The following is a 16,331-nucleotide window of genomic DNA, read 5'->3' as shown; positions in this document are numbered from 1 at the left end:
TGATTCTTTTTGTGTAGCAAAACATTTCACTGCTTGTTTTTAAACAATGTTTTACTTCAAAGAAAGAATCAGCTGTGATCCGGTGCTGTAATGTCTGTATACTCTTTTGCGTCCTTCCCTGCCCAGGAGATGTGGTATGATCAGACCATGTTCCTGCACGGTCAGACACAGCCATTACACAGTACACAGCAGGGGCACATTTATAAGATTATCTCAGCACAGGAACATTTTATTTAAACACATCCAATTGTGGAATTTATTCCAAGATCTATTGATTAAAATCAACTTTTGTTCGTGGGAAAACCCCTTTAATTTGTATCAAAACAGTTAACACTCCACACCAAAAAACAAGCTCTCATCCAGCTCCATCGACAGAAAAAAACATTTTTTTTCAACAAGTGGCAACACAAACCAAAGTTGTTTTTTTATCACGAAATTCTGAATTTTTTTTTCTCACCACCTAAAAAGAAAACTATGCAAGTTTGGTATCGCCGTAATCATACTGACCTGGAGAATCATGTTTCCGAGTCATTTTTACCACAATATAAACTGAATCAAAACAAAAACTCCAAGAAGTGACAGATTCGCATTTTTTCAGTTTCACTGCACTTGAATTTTTTTTTTCACCGTTTCCCAATAAAATGAATGTTAAAGGGAACCTGTCACCAGAAAAAATGGTATTAACATGCAGATTAACCCCATATCTGCAGGTTAATAGCATTACTAACCTGCCCGGCGCCTGCACTTAGCTGCAGCATTCCGATTTCAGTCACAAGGGTGGTCAGGTGCAATTCAATCACTGCTTGGAGTATACAGAGCGGCCGGTGTAAATGTGCCCCCGAGCCTGACTGACACTGGCTCTGCATTGGGGCTGGCTGTCAGTCAGGGCTGGGGCGCGGTTACAGCAGCCTCTCTGTATACTCCAAGCGGTGACTGAATAGGCGCCGCCATGTGACTGAAACCGGAACACTGCCGGGTGGAATAAAGTTCATTTTCTCAAAGGGCCTTCAGCTAAATGCGGGCACTGGGCAGGTTAACGCTATTAACCTGCAGATTAACCAGATATCTGCAGGTTATTAGCGTTTTTCCGGTGATAGGTTCCCTTTAAAATGAATGCTGTCAAAACAAGTCATGCTGCAAGAAAACAAGACCTCATGCTGGTCTTGGAAGAAAGGGAGGAAAAAACAAAAGCGCAAAAAGGAAAAAAAAAATCGCCTGGTCTGTAAGGGGTTAAAGTGAGTGTCAGCCCAAAATGAATGTTCAAACTAAGCACCGTATCTTTGTGCACCCTTGGTTTGGCCAAGCCGTTCAGTGCAACTTCCAACCTACTGGTTCTCCATCCATCTCCATCCTTCTCTGGCTTCTTTAAAGCTGAATCGTTCAATCAAGGAAGAGGAGGGCAGATGTAGATAAAAAAAAAAAAAAAAGTTGGTGGAAAGGTGCACTGAACTGCTCAACCATCCAGGGTGCACGGAGTGGCTCTGCTTGGTTTGAAAAGTCATTTTGACCCCACGTTTTTGGGGTTTAACATTGAAAATTATTGGCAGCTGTAAGCAACTTGAATTGTCTCCATCTCTCTAATTTTGGTCTCACAACACCCCATTTATATATGTTATTTGTAAAAAAAAAAAAAAAAAAAAGCTTCAATAACTTCTCTTTCTCATGATCTTTTCCTTTGGTCAGAAAGGACTTTCACAAAATTCTGTCACAGCATGCGGTTTTCCTTCACAAGCCTTTGCCATAATCCTGTGAATGTCTTAATATCTCCTTTTACAAGTAGATGAATAAATCTAAGAATTTCTATAGAGCACATTTACGTTTCAGGGTATTTTCATACTTGTTTTATGTATTAAGGAGTTGAAAGTCAATTTTTTAATTGAAATTGGAAACATTTGGTTACATTTACCAAGACCTCAGGTTGGCACATACATGATAGCTGTTGTGGCTGTGCTGGCCTTCATTCACAATGTTCTAATAGATTGCTTAAAATTGTTTTACTCATTTTTTTTTTTAAATGAGTACAGCTAATCACTGTCCAGAAAATAAAGTACATCATTTTATTAGTAGTGCTACAAAAAGTCTGTGTGGCCAGATGTTTGTATATTCTTGATTACACATTTTGTTCTCATTATCTGGCCATGAACAAGTGAGATGAAACCATAAATTCACATAAGAGTTCAATTCACTCAAATGTCTCATATTTGGTCAAGTTGAGTGTCCCATCTAGTGTTCTCACATCCCAGACTCCTCCAATTGTACCCTATAGATTATAATGTTATATACCAGATTCCACCAATTGTCCTCTTTAGTTTATAGTGTTTCCACATCCCGGAGTCCTACAATTGTCCCCTGTAGTTTATGGTTAGATTGCATCCCAGAGTTCACTAATTGTCCCCTCTAGTTTATGTAGTGATCTCACATCCCAAATACCTCCAATTGTCCCCTCTAGTTTATAGTGTTCTCACATCCTGGATTCCTCCAGTTGTCCCTTCTAGTTTATAGTGTTCTCACATCCCAAATACCTCCAATTGTCCCCTCTAGTTTATAGTGTTCTCACATCCCAAATACCTCCAATTGTCCCTTCTAGTTTATAGTGTTCTCACATCCCAAATACCTCCAATTGTCCCCTCTAGTTTATGTAGTGTTCTCACATCCCAAATACCTCCAATTGTCCCCTCTAGTTTATAGTGTTCTCACATCCAAGATTCCTCCAATTGTCCCCTCTAGTTTATAGTGTTCTTACATCCCGGAGTTCCCCAGTTGTCCTCTCTAGTATATAGTGTTCTCACATCCCAAATACCTCCAATTGTCCTCTGTAGTATATAGTGTTCTTACATCCCGGAGTTCTCCAATTGTCCCCTTTAGTTTATAGTGTTCTCACATCCCGGATTCCTCCAATTATCCCCTCTAGTTAATAGTTTTATGACACTCCAAATCCTTGCACTCATTCTCTGTACCTTTTTTCTAAGTAAAAAGCACTCTCCACACATGCTGGAGGTCTACAATTGAAAGTTTATTTGTTCAAATACACCAAAGGAGCCGCAAGCACTTTCTTGACAAATATACAGAAAAAACGTACGTTAATGTTATGGCAAACACTCATGTCAAATCTGTCCAATAGTTCTGTACTTTTTAAAAACAAAAAAATAAAGAGTGGATGTTAGCTTGTGCATCTTCTTAAAAATAACTCCAAATAGTATTTGTCATGCCAGCTTATCACTACAACTAAAATTTACAAAGTAGGTGCAAAGGGTGTGGGGGTGGGGTAGGGGGGTAAAGGCCTTGCATTTTCCCCTGTATCAACTGCTTACACAGTTCAGTAGGAAACAATTATACAAATACGGCAGGCAAACTGACTAATGGACTGGCTATGCGATTTATGTTCTTATCCGCAGTCTCAAATTGTGCTAAATGCTTCATCAACAGTATGGCACATTTTGGTCCGTGATGGTGGTGTTTTAGCTTGTTTCGGGGAAGTTGGGGGAAATGAAAAGTGTACTTTGGGGACAGTGAGGACAGGGTGATTTAACAGCAGATTCTGGATGTTTAAATAATTTTGGTTTTCATTTGTTGGTTTGCATGTCTATATACAGACACATGTATGTTGTTTAAATGCCAAGTATAATTGCACAGATGAAGGCAATGTGTAGAGATCGCTTAGAGGAAATAGTCAGGAGTGCGTCGGGTAACATGCGGCTCTCCACGCCGAGGAGCAGGATCAAATTGAAGGCTGAAGGGAAAAGAAAATAGAAAGTTAGGATTTAAAAACAAAGCCGTATCATCAAGGCGGCCTAGAGACGATATGCAATCTCATTCGAGTCTATCTAGCAAGCCTAAACAAATTATTACAATCATCAGTATGTTTCACCTGTAAAAGCTACTCAGGAAAAAAAAAAAAAAAGCCTAAACCATGGTGAAGCCATATTTTTTGCTGCACAGTTCTCCATCACATGGAACCTTCAAGTGTCTTTTCCAACAGGCTAAAGGACTAGTGCTGGTGAAATTTTGCAGTAACAGGCCGCAGATTTCACAGTGTCTACCAATTTACACAGATTTTCTCCACAGTGGGTGAATGAGGTTTTGGGAAATCTCATTTACAATTTTGTTATCACGATATCCTGCAGAAAACATGACACTGGAGCATATACTTATAGGATGCATATACTATTTGAGGCCAAAACAAACTCCTTTGAAGTTGCCTTTTCCAAGGACCAAACGTTCAGTACCCCTGATCTATTCAGTGATTTTTGCCATTATAGAAAGGTTTACATTACAGAAAGCTACTTACAAGGAGTATTTTAGGGTGTCGTCCAGTTCCATTATAGCTGCCTGATTTCCACAACGGTAACAGTAATTAGGTGCACTGAAAATGGTAACCACATTCCTGTCATGACACCAGTTGTAGCCCTGTAAGACAACAGACAAATGTAATACTAGTAAAGACCTCTGAGCAAGGTTCAAGGAGGGGGGGAGGAAGCTAAAAAAAAATCTGGCTATGCCCCTGATGTTCCACATTTATTTCTCCTAGTCATTTTCTGGTGACTGATTTTTTAGGAGACTGGTGTACTTTTTTGTTTCGCTAGCATTTAAGAATCTCGTGTTGTTTCTGGTGGAGTCAAAAGGATATTCAGTTATTCAACACCCAAACATGGATATTAAAAGGGGTTGTCCACTACTGTTACATTGATGGACTGTCCTTTAGGATAGGACATCAATGTCTGATCGGCCGGGGTACTTACTTGCGGAGCTGGCCGTCTACTTGTAGTGGCTGCTGCAGAGTACTACACATCCGCCTCCTATTGATCTGATTGATAGCGCTATTAACCTACAGATACAGAGTTAAAGGGGTTGTCCGGTCCAAACCGATAAGTCTGCCGTCACTCTGTGTGACCACAGACTTAAGAATCACCCCAAGCGCACAACAGTGTGCGCTGCGGGGATTCGCTAGTTTCAGACCCAGGAACGGAGGAGGGTATGTATGAGTTATACATAACCCCCCCCCCCCCCCACCCACTAGACGGCAGCGGTCTCAGCCCCATGCAAGTATACGGAGTGATGCCACTTCCATTGGCCAGGAATATGTATAACGCATACATACCCTCCGTTCCTGGGTTTGAAACCGGGGGGATTCATAAGTCTGCAGTCACACAGAGTGACTGCAGACTTGTCGGTTTGGACCAGACAACCCCTTTAACCTGCAGGTTAAGATTGATAGAAAGGTGCCCAGCTGCAGTACTGAAAGCACAGCTCCCGGGAGAAAATGAATTTTGTTCCTACTGGGAGCTGCCAGCTTTCAGTCAGAGAGGCAGCAAAACTCAGTCTGCAGTGCAGAAACTGCTGTCAGTCAAAGTGCCGGGGCGTGCTTACAGCTGCCGTGCTCCGTGCTGTGAGTAGTGATGGCGCGCATGCATGACTAAAAGCTGGTGGCTCCCATCTCTGACGATAAGCATTTTCAGTAAGGCGGCCGGACACCTTTCTAAGGGTATTAACATGCAGATTAGCCCTACCTCCAGGTCAACAGAATTATCAGACATGACATGTTCCCTTTAACAGGTTCTGATCTTTCTTCTTCCAAAAATGTTTTGCCATGTTCGTGCTCCAATTGTGGTCCCTGAAACCAGCAAAAGTTTCATGCTGCACCAAATTCAAATTGAGCATTCTGCCCAGAATATTGTACCTAGAACAATCAACCTTATATCATTTGAAACCTAAAACGCTGGGTGTCAATATGACAGGTGTAAACTTTAGCCTTTACATTTTAGCCACATTTTTGGTCACGATTGTATTAAATATGATCTTGACAGAGAAAGGGTTAAACATTTTCTCTGTAATAGTATTTTCTAATCATTGATGTATTTGACAGTAGATTATGACCTATTAGTTTTCAATTTTGTTTTTTTCACCCAAAAAAATAAGATAAAATCCAGCAATGCCTTTCTAAAACTCCCACCCTGTGTCATGCTGCAATAAAACTGAAGTACGGTATATTACAATGCAATATATAATATGTAATGCTAAACTATACTATGATGTATTGCTTCCAGGCATACCTCCATTACAAGTTGATGAGCACGTGACACCAAAGTGAGTCCATTGGCATGGTTAAAAGTTTCAGAAATATCCTGGCCAAAAGTATAGCCAGCACCTCGAGGGGAAATGCCCCAACCACCACGATCATCTGGATCCGACCACAAAAGGTCACACATTGGCCCCTAGAATAATAATACAATTTAACAGAAAAGAAAAACAGCATACAGTAAACACAATGGCCCATATTTATCAATGACGACAGAAATTGCAACAAATCGTAATGATATGTTCACATTTTGCTTGTTTCCATCTTTTTTTTTTCCTGTACCAAAAGCCAGAATGGTGGCAGGAAAAAAACAGCATAAAATGTGTCGTTTTTGCAGCGCTTTTCACCCATCAATTGTAATGGTTAAAAAGTGCGGCAAAACCGCTGAAAGAAGTGACGCGCTGGAACTTTGCAAAACCCCAGAAGGGCTAAAAATACGATCAGAAAAAAACCCTTAGACTGCATCAGATTTCAGAAATCTCAGTTTGTTCTGGTACTGTAAAGTGCTGTGTATTTTATGTACAAAATATGCTGAATAGAAAAAGCAGCAAAAACGCCATATGCCCTTAATGTTCCTACTTCAACTCCGCCACCCCATACTCATCAAATGCCTCATCTTAATGGTACATTTGACGCCAACTTTTCAAGCATTGTAGTACACTTTCCAATCCGCAATAAGAGCAGGCGAGGGTCAAATTTTGCACATTAATGCAGAAAATTTGAACAAATTATGACTTAAAATATGTTAGTGTACTTCCCAATGTTAGAAAAGAACGGAAAACGAATGTACCAATGGTCGCACATTATCAGAGAATTTTGTTAAAATTGCAACTTTATTATGCGTAACAAATGGTGTACAACATTGATACATTTGGTGTAGGCATTTACACCAAGAATTTGTTGCAAATTGCGGAATTTTGGGCACAAAAGCACTGATAAATGCTCTCATTATTGGTTATACATCACCATATCTGTCTCTTACATGTATATTGCAATCCTTGTCCACCTAGTACAGATACTCCTCCACTTTCCAAGACAGTCCGCACTGCCATACCAGGTACTTTCACATTTTGCTACTCGTATACCCTCATTCTGAAACTCCACCAAAGTTGGGCTATCCATTTTCTAGATAATAATTAATTGCAACTTAATGATCAAAGTGTCTATGTTATTGCAATTCCACTCAACATATTGTGTGTTAATACAATGTGTTGCCAATCTCGGCAATAACCCCCCCTCTCAGGTGCTGTCTGAGGGCTCCACCCTAGTATAACATTTGGACAACCATGTACCATTTTGTTTTTTTGTGTGGAATATTTACCAGACAAGTTAGAATAACAGAAGTATATAAACCTCAACTGCACAAAGCACTAACAAATCTACGCAACCTTCATGACAAAACTTCCTACTTACCGTTGTGACATAGGACTCCTTCCACTAGTGTGATCTGTTGCCATATCTATGTCTTTAGACTTTGGGGGCCAGTAGATTTATGTCACAGCTGTCCATATACTGTTACTTACAATAAATATTCACAATGGACAGAAAAGCTGGCAGGAGTAATGCCAGCAATGTGCCTATACACTGGCTATAGACTAACATGTCTATGAAGATTCCTACTGCTGAAGCATTATGGTAGTTCCATTCGCTGCCATACCTCATGTGGGACTTCTTGTAAGCGATCCAGAGCACGAATATGATCCAGCGTATCGATAGATGGGGAAAGACCTCCATGGAGACAGAAGATCTAAGAAGAAAAAAAAAGGATTTAGTGACATTTTTCATACCAGTGACTCACTTTTCTTTTGTTATTTTTATTCCATAAATCAATAAGAAGCTACGAAAGATATCTTAATAAAAAAAAAAACACTTCTTTCTCCTCCAGGAATGATCAAATCATTTTCAAAATTGTCAATTCACAGGTAAAATGTGTATTCAATGAAGACAGATTTTCCCATTACGGAGATAGAATCTTATAAGTACCATCTGTCATCTCCTATGTAGATAGAAGGGGCGGGAGGCAGAGCTCTACCTCTAGCTCCCCCCTTTCTTCTCCTCCCTCCCCTCTGTATAGAATCTTATAAGTACCATCTGTCATCTCCTATGTAGATAGAAGGGGAGGGAGGCAGAGCTCTACCTCTAGCTCCCCCCTTTCTTCTCCTCCCTCCCCTCTGTATAGAATCTTATAAGTACCATCTGTCATCTCCTATGTAGATAGAAGGGGAGGGAGGCAGAGCTCTACCTCTAGCTCCCCCCTTTCTTCTCCTCCTTCCCCTCTATATAGAATCTTATAAGTACCATCTGTCATCTCCTATGTAGATAGAAGGGGAGGGAGGAGGAGGAGGGAGGCAGAGCTCTACCTCTAGCTTCCCCCTTTCTTCTCCTCCCTCCCCTCTGTATAGAATCTTATAAGTACCATCTGTCATCTCCTATGTAGATAGAAGGGGAGGGAGGCAGAGCTCTACCTCTAGCTCCCCCCTTTCTTCTCCTCCTTCCCCTCTATATAGAATCTTATAAGTACCATCTGTCATCTCCTATGTAGATAGAAGGGGAGGGAGGAGGAGGAGGGAGGCAGAGCTCTACCTCTAGCTCCCCCCTTTCTTCTCCTCCCTCCCCTCTGTATAGAATCTTATAAGTACCATCTGTCATCTCCTATGTAGATAGAAGGGGCGGGAGGCAGAGCTCTACCTCTAGCTCCCCCCTTTCTTCTCCTCCCTCCCCTCTGTATAGAATCTTATAAGTACCATCTGTCATCTCCTATGTAGATAGAAGGGGAGGGAGGCAGAGCTCTACCTCTAGCTCCCCCCTTTCTTCTCCTCCTTCCCCTCTATATAGAATCTTATAAGTACCATCTGTCATCTCCTATGTAGATAGAAGGGGAGGGAGGAGGAGGAGGGAGGCAGAGCTCTACCTCTAGCTCCCCCCTTTCTTCTCCTCCCTCCCCTCTGTATAGAATCTTATAAGTACCATCTGTCATCTCCTATGTAGATAGAAGGGGAGGGAGGCAGAGCTCTACCTCTAGCTCCCCCCTTTCTTCTCCTCCCTCCCCTCTGTATAGAATCTTATCGGCACCAACTGCCATGTCCTAATATAGTAATGTAACAATCAGGCTTCATTGAAGTAAAAAATTTGAGAATAAATGATCAGCTCAGTGGGAGAGAAAACAAGCAGATTTCTCTGACAAGATATATTACAAAATTTCTTATTTTCATGTGCACTATTAATTTATGGGGGGAAAAAAACTGACCGTCACTCTCTAAAGGGGTTGTCCACTACTACAAATCTTTCTCATTCTCAATGTTTGGCCCCGTTAAAATAAAAATTGCTAAACTCACCTCCAGTGCCATTCCATAAGTGTCGGCACTCGAGTTCCTGGGGCACACTTGAGGGAATTGCTACATCACACGAGCCCCACGAGTGCTGACGTTACTCTCCCCACATTCGGACAAATCGAACATCAAGAGGAAGTCAGAGCAGCCCTGCCTTCCTGTTGATGTTCGATATGTCCAAAGGCGGGGAGCGTAACGTCAGCACTGATTGGGCGCCGGGCTCGTGTGATGTAACAACCTCACGTGAGTCTGGGAACACGAGTGCCGTTAGAACGGCGTCGGCACAGGAGGTAAGTGAGTATAAGTGTCAAACGTGGTCAAAGATGAGGAATAAGAAGGAGTTGCCCTAGTAGTGGACTACCCCTTTAATATAAGAAATATATATCTGGCATCTATCACATGCTACAAAGCATCATTTAAACTGCATAATTCCATTTTTTCAAAGTAAAAAAAAAAAAAAAAAGACTTTTTGCTCTGGCTTCTATGATAGGCAATACTGGAGCACATCCTATACAAGAGAAAGCACCTTATTAATTACTTACAATATACACAGACAACAAAGAGGTCATCATGGGGGCGATGTGTGCATGGAACGGATGGGTATGGGAAATCGATGCACTGTCATGGCAAACAAGGGTGTAACAATAGTCCCCTTCTGCAGGCCCTAATAGGATGGCTGTCAGCATTATGCAGAAGTTTAGCAGTGTAGTACATGAGCCATCAGGCTCAGTCTAGTTCATCATGTTCCCTGACGAAACTAAAAAGCAAAAATACATTGTAACTAAAGTGTGTATGTGGAACAGCGACTACAGCGAGAAAATGAAGTTTTAGGGTATGTGAACACAATCCAGAGCCGCTGCAGGTTTGACGCTGCGTGCTTATGTAGCATCAAACCCGCAGCGTCCAGATGTTAAAGCATAGTGGATAGGATTTCTAGAAATCCCAAGCCCACTATGCGTCTTTGTGCACCTGTGAACTACCCTCAGAAACAGACATGCGGTGCATCTTTCAGGACCGCAGCATGTCAATTTCTCTTGTGGGTCGGCATGTGGACTTTCCCCATACACTTAACATCTATGAGGAAAGCAGGGCTGTGGAACCAAACCTCTGACTCCTCAATTTCCATGACTCCCTCATACAGTACAGACCAAAAGTTTGGACACACCTTCTCATTTAAAGATTTCTCTGTATTTTCCTGACTATGAAAATTGTGCATTCACACTACCTCTTGAAGCTCATCAAGAGAATGCCAAGAGTGTGCAAAGCAGTCATCAAAGCAAAAGGTGGCTACTTTGAAGAATCTAGAATAATAAGACATATTTTCAGTTGTTTCACACTTTTTTGTTAAGTATATAATTCCATATGTATTAATTCATAGTTTTGATGCCTTCAGTGTGAATGTACAATTTTCATAGTCATGAAAATACAGAAAAATGTTTAAATGAGAAGGTGTGTCCAAACTTTTGGTCTGTACTGTACATGGCTCATGTTTAAGTGATGAATTTACTGTAGTACAGATTCATCTCAGCTAAAAGTCTAGACCCTTAGATCAGGAATAGGACAGACATTTATAGGATATTTCATAACTTTCTCAAATTCTTATGAAAAAATATTCCCCACAAACTGCATTGAACTACTGTACCAGATTTATTAAATATTTTAGGAGTTGGAGTCAGTCCATTTTGTACCGACTCCACAGCCCTGGAGGAAAGTCCCCATGTAAAAGAAAAAAACGGTTCAGCTCATTTGAATAATGAGCAGAAGCCGCCGGCGGCTATTCCACAGCGTCGGGCCGCAGGCTGGTACGCATCGTGGGCACATACCCATAGTCAACCCAGAGCTGCTTGCAATTATTTTTCCTAATGAGAGTTAATTTGTTTTCTCACTGCTGACTGTGGTATAAATGTCCGATCTTATAAGTGAAGTAGAACATGCACCAAACAATGGCAGGAGTCCAGTCAGTTTTCCTTCAAAGTCAAAAATGGCCCATTTTCTATCTTGAGGAGCAGAAAATACATACCTGGCCATCAACTAAAGCCGTTAATGGTAAGTAGTCAAAGAGGTCTGTGAAATACTTCCATACATTTGCATTCCCATACTTTCGTAGACACTCATCGTAGAAACCATAGACTTGAGTAATTTGTCGAGATTCATGGTTCCCTCTCAATATTGTGATGCGTTCTGGGTAACGGACCTGGGTAGGAAAAAATACATTTACATACATACATATATATATATATATATATATATATACATACACACTTATATCTCAAATGATTATTTGCCATAGGACAATATAAACATACTGTATAATAAAGAAAATTCTTTAACAACGCCAATCTGCACTAAAAAGTTAGGATTACCTCTACTATCAGGTATTATCCCCTCTCTATGTCTGTTGTGAGGATATATAATCATTGCTTGTTCACTATTTACTATTTGCATATACTTTGTATCGCTTGAACTAGCATTGTACTTATCTGGTCATGGATATTTGTATTTGTATGGTCAATTGTTTTTAAATGTTTTTTACGACTGTTATGCGTGTTCGTTGCATCAATAAAATGTGTTATTTTTTGTGAATATTAGGTGTGCAGATCTGTTTTGCATTGATTCTCTCCTCTACCCATATCGAGAGTTTAGAGAAGGTCTTCGGGTCTAGAGGTAGCTTGACCATCTTGAACTTGTGTATATTTATGTAATGTGTTGATGGGAATGATAGGCTGATTAAAAGAAATCTGTCAGCAGGTGTTTTGCCATGTAATCTGACAGCAGCATGAGGTAGGGACAGAGACCCTGATTCCAGCAATATATCACTTAGTTTCCTGGGTGCAGCAGTTATGACAGAGTCACAGTTTTCTCTCCTGTGGGTCTAGCAGAGCTCAGTTGTTCAGCGGTGTATAATCCCTCCCAGACCACAGCTTTCTGTGTACAGTGTATAATGACAGAGCTGCTAATCAGCGCTGGGGATGTGGTTGGACTAGGAGGCACAAGGCCAGTTGTCCTGTAGTGATAATCTCCTGCTAATATAAAACTGATTGCATTAAAACAGCAAAACACAGCCCACTATGAGACATCATGGTAATTAGGGTCTCGTCCACTACATCATGCTGCTCTTGGATTACATAGTAAAACCTGCTGACATATTCCCTTTAACAAGTATATCTACAAAAATGACCTATAACATCATATAATAATATATTCTGGAGACTGAAGTGGTGACACAACAGAAAAAAAAAACGGTATAATTACCTTTAGTGCTACAAGTAGACTAACTGTCTCCACAGAGTAATAGCCTCTATCCACGTAGTCTCCCATGAACAGGTAGTTAGTGTCTGGAGATTTGCCCCCAATTCTGAAGAGCTCCATCAGGTCATGAAATTGGCCATGGACATCTCCGCAGACGGTGACTGGGCAGCGAACATCCTGCACATTGGACTCTTTAGTAAGAATTTCTTTTGCCTTAAACATAAAACAAATATGTAGAGATTAAAAATGTGGCAACATCAATACCACGTGAACAGCCTCACAGGCAGAGTCTGGAACTATTCACCTTACCCATACATTTTACAGTGGGGGAATGATACCAAGGTACTTCCAATACACAACAGATGCTAGTCGGATATTTTCAGACCCAATTACTAAAAAAATATTGATATACATTGTAAAGCAGCTTCTAATGTACAAAAACCAAGAATACCACTGGAGGGCAGCAAAGCAATACATACACCCCTGACACTATCCAAAGGGAAATGGAAGCCGTATTCGTTTCAACACAGTTTTGTGTTTTGTTTTTTTTGACAACACAATTTGCCCCAAGTCCCCCCATTTTCTTTCATTCCGGCTAAAGGTTGTAAAGGTCTGCATGGAAATGGCTGTCCAGGCAGGACAAAGCATACATATAAAATCTGCTTCCACTTAAGACCGGGCTTCCTGCCCCTCGAACACACTGAGCAGCCCACCACTGTGGCAGACTCCTGCCACACCACATAGTCATCCATGTTTAGTGCAATATCTCTATAACTTTTTTATATACAAGTATGAGGTTATATAGCAGACAGACTTTACCTTTAGGATTTTTAGAACATGGAGAATGGAAAGAAACTACGGTAGTCATTGCATCTGAACCATCTTGGGTAGTCAGAATCATAAGCAGGGCCTCTGTCTGGCCATCCCTGAGATACTGACCCAAGTCCCTCCTGACATCTCTGATTGTTAGCAGGGTTTACATATGCTCATTCACATAGGATATATGCAGGCTTTCACACTTTGATCCTCTAGGGAAGATGGAAAAAGCTCAGGAGTTCACGCGTTACTCGTTCTGGCTACAAGACTGGTACATTAGAGGATGCAGAGCATCACGACTCTTGGTGGAAAGACAGATTCATCAAAGTCTCAATGAAATCCACTTATCCAAAGTACCTACAAATTCTCAAGTTACTAAGTTACTAGTGCTCATGTTGTTACCGTACTTTGTAAGGCGGAGGCTTCTGCGGCTTATTTTCTCTTTTAAGAATGTGGGAGGAAGGGACCATTTTTTTCGTCCATCCTAGTTTTATGGTTATACAGTAATCTGTGTGCTTTTACGTGTCCATTTCAATGTAGGTTTTTTAAAATCAGTTTTTGTAGCCGTGGCAAGGAATGTATAGTTTTTTTTCATCCACTTTTAGTTTTGGCTTTAATACCCTCATCAATAGGGCAAGTAAAAAAGCACCTTTCTATCCTGCCCTTTTAAGGCCAAAAATATGTAGACAAATTGAAAACCTTAAAAAAATTCGAGCATTTTAACCACATCCATTGAAAAAAAATCAAGCACCCCACCATGTATCAACCATAGACAAACATTGGCAGCAGTAGTACAGGTGGTACTGAAGAGTAATGGGAATCTGTTGGCAGGATTTCACCCCCGACCCACAAAGTATTTATATATGTGCATGAAGCTCTTTCAAAGACAAATCCAGTAATATCTTTACATGGCCAGTCCATTCCCCCAATACTGAGAAATAAGCGTTTGAGCGAGTATGTTCTATTAACCCTTTCGCCGAGTATGCTCAGGCCGAGCTCCGAGTATTTATAGCTGTTCGGTGATATGGTTGAAGCGTTATGCATATGAGGCTGTAGATCTGAAGCCTGTGTCACTCCAGCTCTATTCCCCACCCAGCGCTGCCTCCTCCTGCTTGACTGGTGGCTCCTCTGCATGAAGTCACAGCATGGAGGCTGTCCGTGACAGAGGCTTCAGACCTACAGCCTCTTTTCCATATCGTTTCAAACACTGATTTCTCAGTAATGGAGGAATGGACTGGCCGTTGTAAAGGTATAGCTGGACTTGTCTTTGAGCTACATGCACATATAAATAGTTTGGGTGGTGAAATCCTGCTGTCAGATTCCTTTTTTAGAGTAGCAGTGACATAGCATACCACTTAACACAAGCCCATTTATGAAATGTATGTTCTGCCTTGATAAATTGTAAGTAATACTGTGAAGGCATCTAAAAGTAACAGTTCAAGCAAAGACAGACCACACAAACAGAGCAAGCCTTTGAGTGCTGAAATGCATGGTCCGTTGCATCACTCAGAGTCCAAAACTGCATCTGTAAGAGACACCAGGGAAAGATCTACACAGCAGGACATTTATCAAACGGGTGTCAGTGGTCTAACGACTGCATGCAAGTCTTACCACACAATAACCAATGCCAAGTGTTGGTTGGAGTGATATTAAACACAACCATTGGACTAAAGGAGCAATAAAAAAAAAGTCTTATGGACTAAGCTGGGTGTGGCATCCTTCCCAAGAATGGTGCCTACTGGAATGCCTGCTACCTACTGGAAGATTTGATGAAGGAGGAATAATAATCATTTTAAAAAGGGGTTGTCCAAGAACTTTAATTCTCCCTAAACTTTCCCTTAGTAAACTACACAGATTTTAATTATACTTTAGTTCAAGTTCTGCCCCTGATTTAACCTGTGTGCCAGTCCCATGTGCTATGACATCAGGTGACAATCCATATGTCGCCCACATGGTTTTTGTTCCAAACGGTGCAGCCCAGCTACATAGTGTCCACAGTATATGGGTAATGTTGAAGTTCTGGGATCACGATCACTGTATCAATGGTGTAGAAACACTTGGACTGTGAATGCGCAATCTCTGCTGTGTCCTGTACTGTCAATGAAATCTGGAGCTGTGAATACAGGGGACAGAGCAGGCAATGGAAAACCCGTTTAAACAATGGTATGCTTTTAAAGGTTTAATCAAGGCCTTTTCTGATGCAGCATGACTATGTCCCAATGGACAAAGAAAGGTCCATAAAGGCATGATGAGAATAGTGGCTGCAGCACTGAGCTATAATCTGAGCCCCACTGAACAGCGTTGGGAAGAACTGGAGTTCCTACTGTAAATGCAGACAAAACTTCTTCTGGATGAAAGACACAAATTCCCACAGACAGTCCAAAATTAAGTGGAAAGTCCACAGACATACTTCAAAATCTTATGGAAAGGTATTCTGGGAATCTCGAGGAATGTCTATGAATAGTCTGCTATACTGACTGGGGTTGAGTGAGTATGTTCTGTCCGAGTATGCTTGGGCGAGTACTGAGTATTTATAGCTGCTTGGTGAGAAGGTTGAATCGCTCCCCGTGTGCATGATTTGCAACTGTTTGACAGCTTTATTACATGTGAGGAATGTGTAAGAAATAGACATTCCTCACATGTAATAAAGCTGTCAAGCAGTTGCAAATCATGCACACGGGAGTGATTTAACCTTATCACCGAGCAGCTATAAATACTCGGAGCTCGGCCCGAGCATACTCGGCGAAAGGGTTAATAGAACATACTCACTCAACACTAATACTGACAATTTCATTTTCTCAGCATAGTGAACATTTTTGTGAATGACTATATAAATCACATACAGTGGCTGCAGGGTAATC

At 41.1% G+C, this 16,331-nt stretch overlaps 1 protein-coding gene across 1 annotated transcript in view; it reads right to left on the bottom strand.

Moving 5' to 3' along the window:
- Nucleotides 1–2,992: 2,992 nt before the first annotated feature.
- The window catches only part of PPP2CB (protein phosphatase 2 catalytic subunit beta), a 51,239-nt gene continuing 37,900 nt past the window's right edge, over nt 2,993–16,331 (bottom strand). The window contains exons 2-7 of the mRNA XM_073636951.1: nt 12,658–12,867; nt 11,426–11,599; nt 7,734–7,823; nt 6,051–6,212; nt 4,289–4,407; nt 2,993–3,730 (exon numbers count right to left, since the gene is read on the bottom strand). Coding sequence (XP_073493052.1) covers nt 3,658–3,730; nt 4,289–4,407; nt 6,051–6,212; nt 7,734–7,823; nt 11,426–11,599; nt 12,658–12,867 — 828 coding nt within the window. The 3' untranslated portion in view covers nt 2,993–3,657. The remainder of the gene's footprint in view (nt 3,731–4,288; nt 4,408–6,050; nt 6,213–7,733; nt 7,824–11,425; nt 11,600–12,657; nt 12,868–16,331) is intronic.

The sequence above is a fragment of the Phyllobates terribilis genome, unplaced genomic scaffold (genome assembly GCF_046119375.1).
Source record: "Phyllobates terribilis strain yellow unplaced genomic scaffold, ASM4611937v1 Scaffold_1__5_contigs__length_1240528914, whole genome shotgun sequence".
Taxonomy (NCBI): Eukaryota; Metazoa; Chordata; class Amphibia; order Anura; family Dendrobatidae; genus Phyllobates; species Phyllobates terribilis.
The sequence above is the reverse complement of the archived record's forward strand: the minus strand, read 5'-3'. Positions and strand labels throughout refer to the sequence as shown.